Below are 14479 nucleotides of genomic sequence, written 5' to 3' on the forward strand. Positions count from 1 at the left end.
TGACTACAGTGCTTGTCCACTGGGTAATGCTGAAATGTCTGGAAATGGCATCTCCCCTCCTCTACTTTCTCACCAGGCATGAGGCAGTGGGATAACTGGGCACTCTGGGGAGGGGCTGATGTGTTGGTCTGTCAGCTGCTGGTGTGGCCAACATACATTTGGAAGGGTGAGGAGCTGAGGGCACAGAACAGCTGGGAAACAACACGCAGTCTCCTTGTCGGGAGCTAAATGTGTGCTCCATGGCACCAGGCTGGTCACTTGGGCAGACAGCAGACCCCAAGTGCTTTGGATGTCAGCAACCACCATTTCCCACTGGGAACCCGGCTCAGTAGCCTGACTTCATCCAGCTACATTCTTGCTGCCTATGGAGAGTCAGCAAGGCTCTGAAGCAGCAGAGCAATACGATTAGAGCCCAAGTGTACTTCGGACAGTGGCCGCTAAGTGTTTTGTATTCATTATCTCCTTTAGTTGTTATAGCCACCCTGGCAGGGAGCTAGTGTGGGCATTCCCTTTGTATAGCTGAAGAGAGGCTCAGGGAAGATGAAACTCAATATGGGTGGTTCTGATTCTAAAATCTAAATTCCTAATCGTGGCCCTTGAGAGATTAATGGGGCATATCACAGAATGGCTAGAAGGGAGGAAGCAGCTGACTTGAGGGCAGACTGTACAGAGCAGGTGATGGAAAACAGAAGATACTACTGGGAGAATGGAGCTACCAGTGATCAGATGAATTCAGAAGAATGAGGGGACTTGAGGGATGAGGTGACACCAGAGGGCTCACTGATGGCCCCCCAATCCCAGCAATAGGAAAGCACACAGGATGAGCCAGGGGAAGGAATGGCAAAGCCTTGCAGCCTTCCATCTCTCCACATCCGATTGCCCCGGTGCATCTGCAGGCTACCACCTGTCCATTTGCTGCATCAGAAGTTTATGTGAAGGTTTTGCCTTGACTACGCTGCTCCTTGCTTCCAATAGTTCTAAAAGTATACATTTCTGGTGATAGGATTTTCTATTAAAATCATATTTTCCAGTAAGTATGTCTTTTAAACCAGGAGAGGAAAAAAAGACCTTAGACCTTTAAAATTTTTTGATAATGTGGCTACATGTGCTCCCTTCTTTAACGTTAGAGGGTAGTTTTCCGTGTTAGCAGTCAGGGTGAGGCAGTGAGAGTCCTTGAGCCTGGAACTTATCTCCATACCACTTTGTCTGTAAGATGAGGACAGGCTACCACTCACCTCAAGGGAGTCTTGTGGATAACACACTGAAGGCAGAACTAGAAAAATGCATGGTGGTGTCTGTGCCACCAATAACTTCTGAAGAAATGTTCCTGCCCACATGCACCATGCCTTAGCAAAACGCAGAAGAGGGTGCGGGGTGTGCTGTGTGCCGTGGCTCCCAGGAACCTCTATGGCCTTAGAGCTGCCCCACCTGGAACATGGTCAACACTGAGGCTTCCAGACTGGGACCAGGGCTGGGCTGAAGCAGGGGTCAGCTGGCCACAAACCTTTGGCCCCATGATGTGGCCTTTATTTCCTCAGCAAGCAAGCAGCACCAGCTGCAAGACACCGAGGCCCCAGTACAGTGCTGGCCAGTTCCCCAAGGTGATGAGGAGGGATTTTTTTTTTTTTTCCGAGACAGTATCTCACTCTGTCACCTAGGCTGCAGTGGTGTGATCACGGCTCACTGCAGCCTCGGGCTCTTGGGCTCAAGCAATCCTCCTACCTTTGCCTCCCGACTGAGACTACAGGCATGCACTGACAGGCCTGGCTAATTTTAAAATTTTTGGAGAGACATGGTCTATGTTGCCTAGGCTGGTCTTAAACTCCTAGGCTCAAGTAACCCTCCCGCCTCTGCCTCCCAAAGCACTGGGATTACAGGCAGGAGCCACTTCGTGAGAGAAGGTATCTTTACCATGTACCTACTTGGGGACCAATTTCGAAGTCACTGGCCAGGTGAGGGCTGGCAACCGAAGTATTTTGCACAGACCTAAGCAGGCAGCTGTGGCCACCATGAAATCAAGAAGTCACCTCCAAGTTCCCAGTCCCTCTGTCTCCTCCCCTCACTCTCTTTTCCCCCTGCTTCCCTGCCCTCTTTGCTCATTGGCCTCAGTGAGCACCCATGCCACAGGGGTTAAAGAGGGACCTCTGAAATAAGAATAGTGAGTCTTTCCACACCCACACATCAAAAGACAAAAGGACACACAGGAAATGATCCTTTTCTAAATCAATACAATTTCTCAAATTTATTTTTTTCTTAAAGAAGTACTTCTAATCTCTGTCAAAAGGGAGGTGAGGAAAGGTCCTTCCTCCCTTGTAAACACTGAAATACAGATCTGGGAAACCAGGATCAACACACACAAAAAGTGCATTTTACAAAATATCAACTAAAATATATTTTACATGGATTATGCTTCCATTGAAATTCTACCAGCTGCATTTTCAGGTTCGAAAAAATATTTCCACATCTAAGAGATTTCAAAAGCATTTAAGTTCAGGGCAGCAGACCCTACCTCCTGGGAGGAGGGCTATGATCTCCTTTCCTGCTAGGTGAGGCTGGGCTCCTTGGCAGCAAGGGCTCAGAATGAGCAGGCTCCAAGCCTGGCTCTGCAGAGCCCCCACTGCCACTCTGCCAACCTCATTTACTGCCCCATCCTCCCAGACGGACACCTTCCTCCAAACAGCTTATTCAATACAAGGAGACCCAAGTCCCTTCCCTTCAGGTTTGGGATCAGGCTTCCCAAGCATAAATTCACCTCTGAAGCCTCCAGGCCTCACCCAAACCCAATGACCAATCAGGAGCAACTCATCTACTAAGGGACAGGGCAGGGCATGTCGGGGGAGCCCTCAGGGTTCATTTCTACCTCCCTCTGCAGCCCCTGCCCAACTGTCCTCACCCAGTGCCACCTCCTCAGCCTGCTGGGTTCGTCTGCCCCTCCTCCCTAAGGGAAGACCCAGGGCTGCAGTTCTCAGCCCTGGCCCCTGCCCCTGGGAGTATGCCCTTGTGGAAGTGCTCAGCTAGCAGGTTCCCAGCGCCACGCCCAAGCCACACTGCACTCCACTCCCTCTCCCACCATGCTCCTCTTTGGTACAAATAGGAAATAGCCAGGCTGCTCCAGCCGCCTCACAGAGTCTCAGGGCCAGGGACAAGGCCTAGTCTCCACAAGGACAACAGGGGACTGAGCCTCTTAGTCTACTCTGGGGAGCAGCATGAGGTGAGAACAGGGCCTCTGGGCAACAGGAACAAACTGAAAATGCAGGTCCTTAGCTCCTAGAGTAAGTGGCTGCAGCTCAGCAGGTCTGTGGACTGATACAGTGTTGATTCTCGCTGGGATGTAAATTAGTGCAATCTACAAAAGACTAGGGAAAAGGTGGCAGGGCAAGGGGAGCCACAGCACTCCTTTGGTTTGATTTCAGGTGGGTGTGGCTTGAAAAATCATGTGTGAAGTTCTGCAAGAGGTTTACTGGAACCTCCATGTGTAAGGCAAGAGGAAAAATCTCCAACAAATCAGGTAGCAATTTTCCTTGCCCCCTGCCCCCAACCCTCTCCCAGCACCCATCTTCCCTCCCAGACATACCAAACCCCACAATCATCAGCTAACTTTCTGGGAAGCCAGACCTGCTGGGTGGCCCTCTCTGGGAGGTGGACAGGAGACTCCCTCAAGTGGGCCACACCCATGACTGTGAAGGGTGGGTCAACTTGTCCCAGCACCAGTTGCTACTGCAGGGCAAAGGAGGAAAGCCAGACAAAGGCCTCAAGTCTAGGAAGAGGAAGTCAATGCTCTGGAAGCCAGACTCTGGCTCTCCATGCCTCAAAGGAACAAGCTCAGAGCTGTGCTGGGATCTAGGAAAGCCTGGTCCCAGGCTGAAGGGGAAGCGGCGGGTCACAGTGGGTGAGGTAAAGCTGGCTCCCACTCCCCCTTTGAGGGCCCGGAGGAGGCTACAGAAGGGCCTGTTGAGTCTGGTTCCTGAAGGACCTTGCCCCTCCTTGCCACCCCCACCCTCCTAGGGCCCCATGCCCCTCAGGCTTGGCCCAGCCTCAGAGAAGACTACTTCTTCGGAAATCTCCACCCAGGGGAACCACAGAAGGTACCTTGGGCCAAGCTGAGAGCTCTGATGCTTTTCTTATACCCTGGCCTCCCCAGCTCCCTCCCCTGGGGCCCAGAACCCACGGGGGCCCCTGCCCTCCCCCCACCCAAGAAAACCACAGGCCAGCAAACTTAGGCCTCTGTGGCCCCCTAACCAAGTGCTGTGCTTCAAGCAGTGCCCCCTACCCCGAGCCCCACTTGCCCACAGGTAGCCCCAGCATAGGCATGAGGAGGCTACTGGGGGTTCTTAAGGATGCGCCCGTGGCGGAAGTCATAGACATGGCGGCAAAGGAACACCAGCTCAGGGTCCGTGTCCTCTGGCACTGTGCGGTGGGGTGGGGTGGAGTAGTCTGCAGAGGGGGGAACCAGTGCTGTCTTTCGGCTGGGAAGGCCTTCGCCTCGGCGCTTGGCCATGGCACAGAACCTGCAGAGAGATACCATTCACTATCTTTACTACAGTCACTTTTGCAGAAGACCAATTCCTTCCCTACCCTACCCTACCCTACTCTACCCTGACAGCTAGGCTATCCTAGCTCCCCAAGGGGTGGTGCTGTCTCCACCCATCCCAGGGGTGACGTCTGCTCTGCCAACCACCAGGCTATCTTCTCTGTCACTGGAGAACCACACCTGCCAGGGCCTCCCTCCATTCGCCTACCAATTCGCCAAAATTTTTTCCAAGAGCAGTAATGTTACCCCCCAACTCTGCTCCAACCATTCTACCTCAGTGTGGCAACAATTTTTCTTTCTTCCAAAAAAGAATCAGATGGTAGAGGCAGGCAATTAAGGAAGTAAGTTCTGGGAGATTAGGCTCAGGGAGTAAGATCAGGTAGAGAGCAGAATGAGATCCTCTCGGGGAATTCCAAGCAGCCCCTAAATATGCCTGGGGAGCCTGAGGGAAGAGGCCAGCCAGAGGGTGCAGGGAACCACCCACCTGCAGTACTCGGCAAAAGTCAGCACATAGCACTTCTCCTCAATGCAGGCCACACTGTTCTGGTCCTGATGTCGCGATGCAAAGACTTCATTCTGCAAGGGCTCAAAGGGAGACAGGTGGAGGTTGTTACCAGGGCTGGAAAGCACCTCATTCCAGGAGCAAGGTGTACATTAACCCCTCTGCTGGCCTGCTGACCTGCGATGACTCCAGCAAGCCAGGAAGCTTCCCTGGAAATTCAGTCTAAGTATGCCTCACCTACTGCCTCCAGGCATTCCTCCTGAGTCCCTTCTAGGTGCCCTCCTTCTCCAGAATAGCCAGGTATCTGCTCCAGCTCCTGACTCACTGACCTCCCAACCCCCAGCTCTGCCTAGCGTAGGAGAGGGGAAATGTTCATCTTTCTAGTTAGATGAAAAGTCCCTGCAAGGGAAAGTGAAATAAAAGGTGAGCCCAGGGCACACACAGGTGGCAGTCACCTCTTTCAGCACACGGCTTGGTGGAGCCTATGGGGTGTTAGAACGAGTCTCTTCTCCCCTCCCTCCCATACTATAGACAATACCAAAAGTGACCAGGTATGCAGCTCCACCTCACCTTTCCTGTTGCCAGGAGAACACATCCATTTGCTCTCACTAGCACCTGCTACCTCAAGGGTTCCCTTTCTGTTCCCCTTTTTAAGACAAAGGTTATTATTCCCTTTGAAACATGAATTGGGGCAGTGCTGGGAAAAGAGAATAAATCCTGGGTCCTTTCCCAGGTTCTCTGGAGTCCAAAGTGACAAGCGAGGGATTTGACTACAGCCCATGGTTGCCCTCCCCCTACCACGTCTTAGTGCCATAACCTTTCCCCCTGTCTCTCCTGCCCTCCCTGACCCATCTGCCGGGCAGCTCACCTCGTGCATGCTGGGACTGCGGCCTCCCTGTAAGTGCTCAGGTCTGTAATACCACAGGAGGCTCATCATCAGCTCTCCTGGGGGGACAACACAGTGGTTATAGCTTGAACTGGCAACTTGTGTTACTCAGGCAGAGAGGCTGGCTGGTTGCCCTGGAGGTTCATCCAACCTCAATGCCTGGCCCAATCCTGCAGGCTCCGGCAACCCATGTCCCCTGCCCCAGGCCAAGCATTCAGAGGCCTGGAATGCTGTTAGGCATGGAGGGAGAAGGGGGAGAAGGCACTGACAGGTGAGGTGGGGGGACAGGTGCCCAGGCTCTGCTGGCTGGAAAGGTTAATGAGCTGATCCAACCCAAGCCACAAGGTCACCCACAGCCCTCGGCAGCAGACAGACCCCAGCCGAGTGGAAGGCAGACTCTGTGCCAGGAACATGGGGAGACTCATGCCAGGTCAAACTCCAGGCAGGGGCCAATCTGGGGCCTACAGTTCTGCTGAAGACAGCTGCCCCTTGGGTCCCCAGCCAGAGGGAGAGGTACCTGACTCGGGGTTCTCCCAGAGGGCAGAGATCTTGGCCACATAAGGTGTGGAGGTCTTTCGTGGGCCTGACTTGAGGAGGACAGTGTCCCGGACTCGGATTGTCTCCCCATGCCGCTCTACCGCCTGGTAGCTCTTTCGGATGGCTGGTTCCGGCTCATCCTAGGCAACAAACCAATGACACAAATATGCTTGCAGGGCCACACTCAGAGTAAGGACAGAGGGAGGAAATGACATCCTCTCCATCCTTTCCTCACGGTAGTCAAACCACTACCTTGGTTTTATCAAACCACTATGCTTGTTTAGATGGGGCTGGGGCATTCTCATGGTTGGAGAAAGGACGGGAAATGGGAACAAGGGTGGAAAAGTGGCCTGATGCTTCTGGGGCTGAGGTCTGACCACCACACCCTTGACAGCTGACTCTCACTCCAAGCCCCCCAGTGCTGGGTAAGTGCTCATGCTTCCTAATGGAACAAGTCTCGGTCTGAACTCTTAAACCACTGTTATAAGGGGCACAGCCTTTGACAAATTATTTCAAGTGTTGCTAAGCCTCAGCTTCCACATCTGTAAAATGGGATTAATTATAGGAAGATGGGATATATATCGCATAGGATAGTGGCAAGGATTAAAGGGAATAATACTTACAAAGTGCTTAGCTCAGTTCTGGCATCTAAGAGGTGCTCAATAAATTTTATTTATTTATTTATTTATTTTTAGAGACAGGGTCTCACTCTGTTACCCAGGCTGGAATGCAGTGGTGCAATCATAGTTCACTGCAGCCTCAACCTCCTGGACTCAAGCGATCCTCCTGCCTCAGCCTCTCAAGTAGCTGGGACTACAGATGCATGCCACCATGCCTGGCTAATTAAAAAAATTTTTTTTCTGTACAGACAGGATCTTGCTCTGTTGCCCAGGTTGGTCTTGAACTCCTGAGCTCAAACAATCCTCCAGCATCAGCCTCTGAAAGCTCTGGGATTATACGCATGAGCCACCTTGCCCAGCCTCAATAAATTTTAGTTGACATTCTTTTTAATTAATTACTTTTTCTTTTTTGAGGTGGAATCTTGCTCTGTCACCCAGGCTGGAGTGCAGTGGCTGGATCTCAGCTCACTGCAAGCTCCGCCTCCCGGGTTCACGCCATTCTCCTGCCTCAGCCTCCCGAGTAACTGGCTAATTTTTTGTATTTTTAGTAGAGACGGGGTTTCACATGTTTGCCAGGATGGTCTCGATCTCCTGACCTCGTGATCCGCCTGCCTCGGCATCCCGAAGTACTGGGATTACAGGTGTGAGCCACCGCACCCGGCCAATTAATTACTTTTAAGAGCCAGGGTCTCACTCTGTCATCCAGGCTGGAGTGCAGTGGTGCAATCAGCTCACTGCAGCCTTGAACTCCTGGACCTAAGCAATCCTCCCACTTCAGCCTCCCGGTGCACAGCACTGTGCAGCTAATGTTTTTACTTTGTAGAGATGAGGTCTATATTGCTCAGGCTTGTCTCGAACTTCTGGCCTCATGTGATCTTACCACCTCCATCACCCAAAGTACTGGGATTAAAGATGTGAGCCACTGCACCTGGCCTCTTTTCATCATCCCAGATGTTCTCTGTATCACTAATTTTCTCTGCGCATTCCAACTTCCTCTATATACTTATCCAGAAAAGTTCTCCATTGACAGTCCTCCATTTTACAATCCAGGGTAAAAGGGACAGAGTGAGCAGGGAGGGGAGGGGAAGACACTCACAGAGATGGCAGCCACCAGCTATGACTGTGTGTCTCCTGACCTCCCTGGGGTGTCTGGTACAGGATCAGTAGGGGGCTAGGGAAGCAAGCTGGGTGGGCCAGCATGACTGATTCCTGGGGTACAAGTAAACTGGAGTCCCCTGTCACCTCTCAGAGTAGCTAGAACCAGGTGCTCCTAGCACCTACCTCACTGCAAGTCCTGTGTCCCCACTGCCTCCCTCCCTCTTGTCATCAGCTAAGAGCTGGCACTTACCAAGACATACACGGCCTTCTCACAGGCAGCCCCAACAGGTACCCAGCCATTAGTGCGGCGGCGACGGCGGCGGCGAGGGCGTGGGCGCTGGACACGTGGCTGCTTGGGGTGACTGGGCCTGCGGGCTGCCTTGCTCCTTGCAGTGTGCCTGCAGCTGGAGCCCGTGCGCAGACCTGACTTAGAACCACTGGGCGGTTTGGCGCTCTGAGGGCACGCACGGGCTACTGTCTGAGGCTCCGAAGTGGGTGTCTGAAGATGGGGGACGGGCTCTGCTGCAGGTGGTACACTGGGTACAGGGCATCCCAGGAGTGGGTGGGCGGGTGAGGCTGGGTGGCCAGCTTCTGGGAGAGGAAATTCCAACTGGCTCAGGGATCTGCAGCCTTCTAGGAAAGGGAGAGAATGGGTCAGGACAGGACCCCCATCACCCATCTGTTTCAGAGCCTGCTCCTGTCTTAATTCTAAGTGTGCAACCAAAGGCCAATGAGGTGGCCAATGGGATCAGAGGCCTTTTTATGGTGGACTGTCAGAGTGACTCTCTAAGGGGACAGGGGTGTTTCCTGATCTTGGAGATTGGTCATCTCCCCTTTCAGTCTGAAAGAGAGGTGGTTGGAACATCCTTTTTAACATTTTTTTTTTTTTTTTTTTTTTTTTTGAGACAGTCTCGCTCTGTTGCCCAGGCTGGAGTGCAGTGGCTCTATCTTGGCTCACTGCAACCTCCGCCTCCCGGGTTCATGTATTTCTCCTGCCTCAGCCTCCTGAGTAGCTGGGACTACAGGTGCCCCCCATCACACCCAGCTAATTTTTTGGTACGTTGAGTAGAGATAAGGTTTCACCACGTTAGACAGGCTGGTCTCAACCTACTGAGCTCAGGCAATCTGCCCGCCTCAGTCTCCCGAAGTGCTAGGATTACAGGCATGAGCCACTGCGCCTGGCCCTGATATTAATTTTCTAAGGCTTTCATAATGCTTGAGAATAGGGGTTCTGGAATCAGACAGCCTGGGTTCTGCCACTTACTAGCCATGTGACTTCAGGCAAGTCACCTAACCCTCAGAGCAATATAAATAGTAGTTACAAATATCACATACATTTGGTAACTGACTGGTTTTTTTATGAACACATTAACTCATTTCATCCTTACAAAACCCCTACGCGGTAGGTATCATTACCCCCATTTTATAGTTAAGAAAACTGAGACACAGAGCAGCTACTGACTTGTCCCATAGTCACATGGCTAGGGAAGTGGGGGAGAACATTCCACTCCAGGCAGTCTGGCTCCAGAGTCTGTGCTCAATTACGTGGCAAGCAGCCTCCCATATGTAAAGCACTTAGAACAGTGCCTGGTACTGGTGTCCTCATTATTAGGGGGAGAGGATGAGGGTCTAGACTTGGGGAATGGCACAAAAAAAGAAGGAAAACCCTCAGCAGCAGCCTGTTCTCATGTCACAAGAACTCTAACTCAAGCCACAACCTGAAATAACCAGTCTATAAAGTTGTTTTATAGACCCCTACAAGGAAGGATGTGGGGGGAAGGGAGATCTGGAAGGTTCAGCCCTCACCTCCCCAGCAGCAGGCCAGACCTGCTGGCCAGGACGTCTCATTTCCACCCAGGAGGCAGGCAGGGAGCCTGGAGAGGCAGGTGAGGATACCTCTGCCAGTTTAGGGAAGAGAAATGATTCTGGGAGTGTCTCAACAGCCGGAGCATGGGCAGGTGTCTGGGTCTTGTCAGGCAGGCAGACACCAAAGCTGTGGGCCCTGATTGCGTTCCATCCACGTCAGGGAACTCTGTTTGTCTGTTCTCACGGTGTACCCTCTCTATCCACACCCAGCAAAGTGATGCTCAGTCTGGGCACTTCTTTTTCAAGGCCTGTATAGCCAGGGAAAAGCTGCCCTGTGCAGTAGGTACCACCTACTGAGCCTGGTACCTACCACTCTTCCCATGAATACTGAACTTCACCTGCATGCAGAGAGTACTGGTTTCTAGAAAGTAAGGAATTCTAGCTTTCCTCGAGGAGGGCAGAAGGGCCAGGCCATTAGAACAGTTTGGTAAAAGTCCTAATTCCAATAACTAACCTGCTATTCAGAGTCTAAGAAGAAGTATCCCAGGATGAGGAGAGAAGAGAGGCCTTCCTGTGGCCTGTACCACTGCAATGCTACCTAACTGCCAGGTCAAGAATCTCCACAGGCAGCCTGGGAAGAGCAAGGCTGTCCACAACTATACATGGGGCCCTGTTCTTGGGAATGCTCCTCTGCTTGGGGCACAGACTACGGGAGTTCTCGCTTCTGAAAGTCCCTACCTTCCAGTTAGCAGCCAGACCCCAAGGGAGACCCCTGCTCAGATCAACAGCCCAACCTCCTGGGATGCTGTGTCTCTGAGACTCCTCAGTATATCCCGGACCCAGGAAGCCTCACCTGCTGCAAAAGGCATTTTGTATGGGCAGCCGCCACAGGTAGTGCCAGCGCGGGTGACAGACAGGGGCAACACTCCGCAGATGCTGTAGCCATTCACTCCAGTGTCCTCACTAGAGCAGTAGCGAGAGGAGCCCCAGGGAGGGTGCTGAAAAGGGGTGCCTGAGGGCACTGAGCTCGGGGCTAAGAGGAGCCCCTCTTCTTGAGGTGCAGCCACTGGGGATAGCTTGCCCTCAGGGAGCATGGGGCAGGGCGAGTAGCCCCCACACTGCAGCCCCTCTTGGCCACAGTACAGGTAGAAGCTGCCTAGTGCAGTGAGCTCGGGCCCAACACATAGGCCACTATAGTCGGCGGGGTTGCCAGGCATCGGCAGCGGAGACAGCTGAGGTGTGGGGAACGAGGGCTGATGCAGTTCCTGCTTAGGGGCGGGTGACTCCTCGCCTGGGCGCCCAGGCTCTGGCTTCAGAGCCGCCTGTCCACCCATCAGCAGGGGTAGGTGAGGGCGCAGCCCCAAAGGGCTCTCCAGAGCCTTGCTCAGGGGCTGATGAGATGGCTGGATGGATGGTCCGCGAGGAGTTGTAGATGGCCATGACTCATCAGGGCAGCCTTGCCAGCCGGGTGGGCCTGCAGCCTCCCCAGAGCTGGCCCCCTGCCAAGCCTTGGGATAGTTCTTGCCATTGACCTTGGGCCACTTTGGCCTCGGGGCCTTGGGTGCTGGGGGCTCAGTGGAGCGCCCATCTACTTCTGCGTGGGCACGAGGCAGACGCAGGGGTAGCTCCCGCTCCTGGCTCAGCTTTAGGAAAGCAGCTGCGTTCAGGCTAGCCAGTCTCTTGGGAGCTGGGTCTCCATCTCGGCGGGGACCTTCATCTGGTGCTGGCTCTGGAGACAGGTCCCGACTTCCTCCTCCAAGGTCCCCCAGCCGGGGCCGCTTCTTGGAGGAGGACCAGCCCCCAGTAGCGCGATCACGGTCCCGGCTGCGGCGGGGATCCCCCGCTCGGCTGCGGCGGGTGCCGGCCAGGCTGCCGGTGTCCTCTCGCTCCAGCAGCAGGTTGTTGAGAGCTTCGGCATTGAGGGAGGCCAGGCGCCGCTTGCGGGGCTGGGCAAGGCCAGGGTCCTCACTGGATGGGGCTGGGCTGGGGGGCTTGGGCAGGTCAGGCGGTAGCTCATCAGCCTCATCTGCACTCCGGGGACCGGCCACATTCTCCAGGCGAGTCAGCAGCACTTTGCAGGCCTTGGGCTTCTCAGGAACCAATGGGCGCTTACGAAGTGGGTAGTTCTTGCGGCGCCCTGTGAGGTGACCTGGGCTCTCAGGCATGCCTGGGTCCACACCCTCAGCCCCCTGCTCCATGTTGCTGTCTTCCATCTGCAGGGGCTCTCGGCGGCCACTGGGGCCCGAACTCAGCATGGGAAGAGACTTTCTCCGAGTGTGTGTCATGGAGTACTTCCAACCTGCAGGACAGAAGGTGGGCAATGAGAGAAGCCCTCTCTGGCCTGCCCCTGCCTGCTTTCTCTCCCACTGCAGCCTACCCAGCCCCAGGTGCAGTGACCCTGGCCTCCAGTATGGGTTTTCCCAGGACTCCCCTTCCAGAGTGTGAAGGTGCAGTGGAATCAGGCTACCAGCAGCTGTGCAAGGACTGGTTCCCCCTCTTTCCTTTTAGCCTAGGGTTATCTCTGAACTAAGCCCCTGAAAAGCCTAGGGAGCAATGCAGACCCCAGGGACAGGGGATAGGAGGAGCTGGTGGCAAAGCTCTTTGTTTTCTTTCCGTCCTTCTCTCACTAGATACTCATCACTGGATAGGAGGAGGCTCTGAAGACAGAGCCTCCCAAGATGGGGGCTTGAGTGGTAGGAGTCCATCTATTCTTTATTATTTTTATTATTATTATTTGAGAGACGGAGTCTCGCTGGAGTGCAGTGGCGAGATCTCAGCTCACTGCAAGCTCCACCTCCCAGGTTCATGCCATTCTCCTGCCTCAGCCTCCCAAGTAGCTGGAACTACAGGCGCCCGCCACCATGCCTGGCTAATATTTTTTTGTATTTTTAGTAGAGAGGGGGTTTCACCATATTAGTCAGGATGGTCTCGATCTCCTGACCTCGTGATATGCCCGCCTCAGCCTCCCAAAGTGCTGGGATTACAGACGTGAGCTGCTGCGCTTGGCCAGGAGTCCATCTATTCTTTCAAAAGTATAACCAAGGCATTAACAACCCCCTCCCCAAACACAGGGCTTCTGAGGTTGGCCACAGGAGGATAAGAAGACAGATAGTGAAGAGTTGAGATGGGGAACCTGCCTGCTGGGCCATGAAGAAGGCAAAGTCAGTCTCTGAGGACTCCTCCCCTGGCACATAAAGCAAGACCGCCACAACCTGGGTCTGGCTGGAAAAGCTCTATCAAGGGTGAAGGCCTGGCTTTGAGGGGCCCATGGTGGAGAGGTCTCAGCTTTGAGGGGCCCATGGTGGAGAAGTTTCATTTGAACTTCGGTTCAAATTCCAGGCAAGAGCAGCCCAAAGGGTGCCAGTACCTAGGGCAAGGGTAACAGTATGGCCGGGATCAGCATATTCCTGGGGATAGAGAAAACCCAAGGGCTGCACACTAGATCTGCCAAACCGCTTTAAACCCCTGCCGGCCACAAAGAGTTGGGAAAAGAAAGTATCAAAGAGAAGCACTAACACAGGAGACAAACGCGCTGCCTTGCTAGTTGTGCTCAGTTCTCCCTCTTTGTAGGCAGGGGCAGGATGCAAGGAGGTGGGGAAGAGTCTCAGGGAGCCCAAAGCCCCTGACAGGAAATGCATATGACCAGGCATCATCCCCTAACTTTGCTTGGCAAAACACTCCAACATACACCTGCGGCAGCCTGAGCCCCAGTTCTGAGTGAGAGGCCAGAGCTGGCTGTGCACTGGAAGCTGGCAGAGCCAAGGCAATGAAGAACTGCAGGGGGCGGTGGTCAGAGACTGCAGAGCTGTTCACTTCCTACCACTCAACCCAAAGCACACGGGCTGGCAAGTAAGGTGCCAGACAAGTTCTGTCCCTCACCAGGCACCCCTGCAACCCATCCCCACCCAGCAGGCCCAGGCTTTTCAGCTTAATTTCCCCACTGCTATTGTTGTTCACACTCATTCTACAGAGGAACTGAGAGCAGTCCCTGCTGGGCCAGGATTTAACCCTGAAAGTCCCAAGCCTGAGGGCTCCCAGGCATTCCTGAATCTTCCCGTTAGCTCCCATGGCCTTGGGCCAGTGGGTGGGGTCACTGGACACCTCCACTCCAGAGACATGCTGCATTAGTTGAGAAAGAGTTCTCAGAAAACCAGGCTGAGTGTGGCGTGGGCAACCCTCACCCCTGAGAAAGGACACGGAAAACTGGAAAGGAGAGGCAGCATGCCAGGCTTTGCTCTGGCCACGTGCGGGGACTTGCCACTGCTCAGAGACCAGACCCCGGGCAAGACAGAGTCACAGAAGGCAAATCCATTCATTCCTGAAGCACAGACGGAGAGCTCCTAAAAAATCCCAGGCATCTGCTAGGTTCCATAAGTCTCTTCCCTGCTTGTAATCAAGGTGACCACCCGTCCCTGTCTGCTCAGCAGGCTTCCTGGCAATGCCGGGTGTGGTGGCTCACGCCCGTAATCCCCACACTTTGGGAGGTCCAGGCGGGTGGA

The 14479-nt window shown here is 53.9% G+C and overlaps 1 protein-coding gene across 8 annotated transcripts in view; it reads right to left on the bottom strand.

Moving 5' to 3' along the window:
- Nucleotides 1–2227: 2227 nt before the first annotated feature.
- LOC105492238 (bromo adjacent homology domain containing 1) overlaps nt 2228–14479 on the bottom strand; it is a 28566-nt gene continuing 16314 nt past the window's right edge. For 5 of the 8 annotated variants that reach the window (XM_011759313.3, XM_011759291.3, XM_011759309.3 and 2 more), the window contains 6 exons: nt 10834–12279; nt 8425–8807; nt 6437–6596; nt 5902–5978; nt 5016–5116; nt 2228–4508 (listed from right to left, as the gene is read on the bottom strand). In XM_011759313.3, the coding sequence (XP_011757615.1) occupies nt 4319–4508; nt 5016–5116; nt 5902–5978; nt 6437–6596; nt 8425–8807; nt 10834–12265 (2343 nt within the window). In that variant the 5' untranslated portion in view covers nt 12266–12279 and the 3' untranslated portion in view covers nt 2228–4318. The remainder of the gene's footprint in view (nt 4509–5015; nt 5117–5901; nt 5979–6436; nt 6597–8424; nt 8808–10833; nt 12280–14479) is intronic. The other 3 variants (XM_011759316.3, XM_011759273.3, XM_011759281.3) reach the window with 2 other exon arrangements.

This window comes from Macaca nemestrina, chromosome 7, assembly GCF_043159975.1.
Source record: "Macaca nemestrina isolate mMacNem1 chromosome 7, mMacNem.hap1, whole genome shotgun sequence".
NCBI classification, from domain to species: domain Eukaryota; kingdom Metazoa; phylum Chordata; class Mammalia; order Primates; family Cercopithecidae; genus Macaca; species Macaca nemestrina.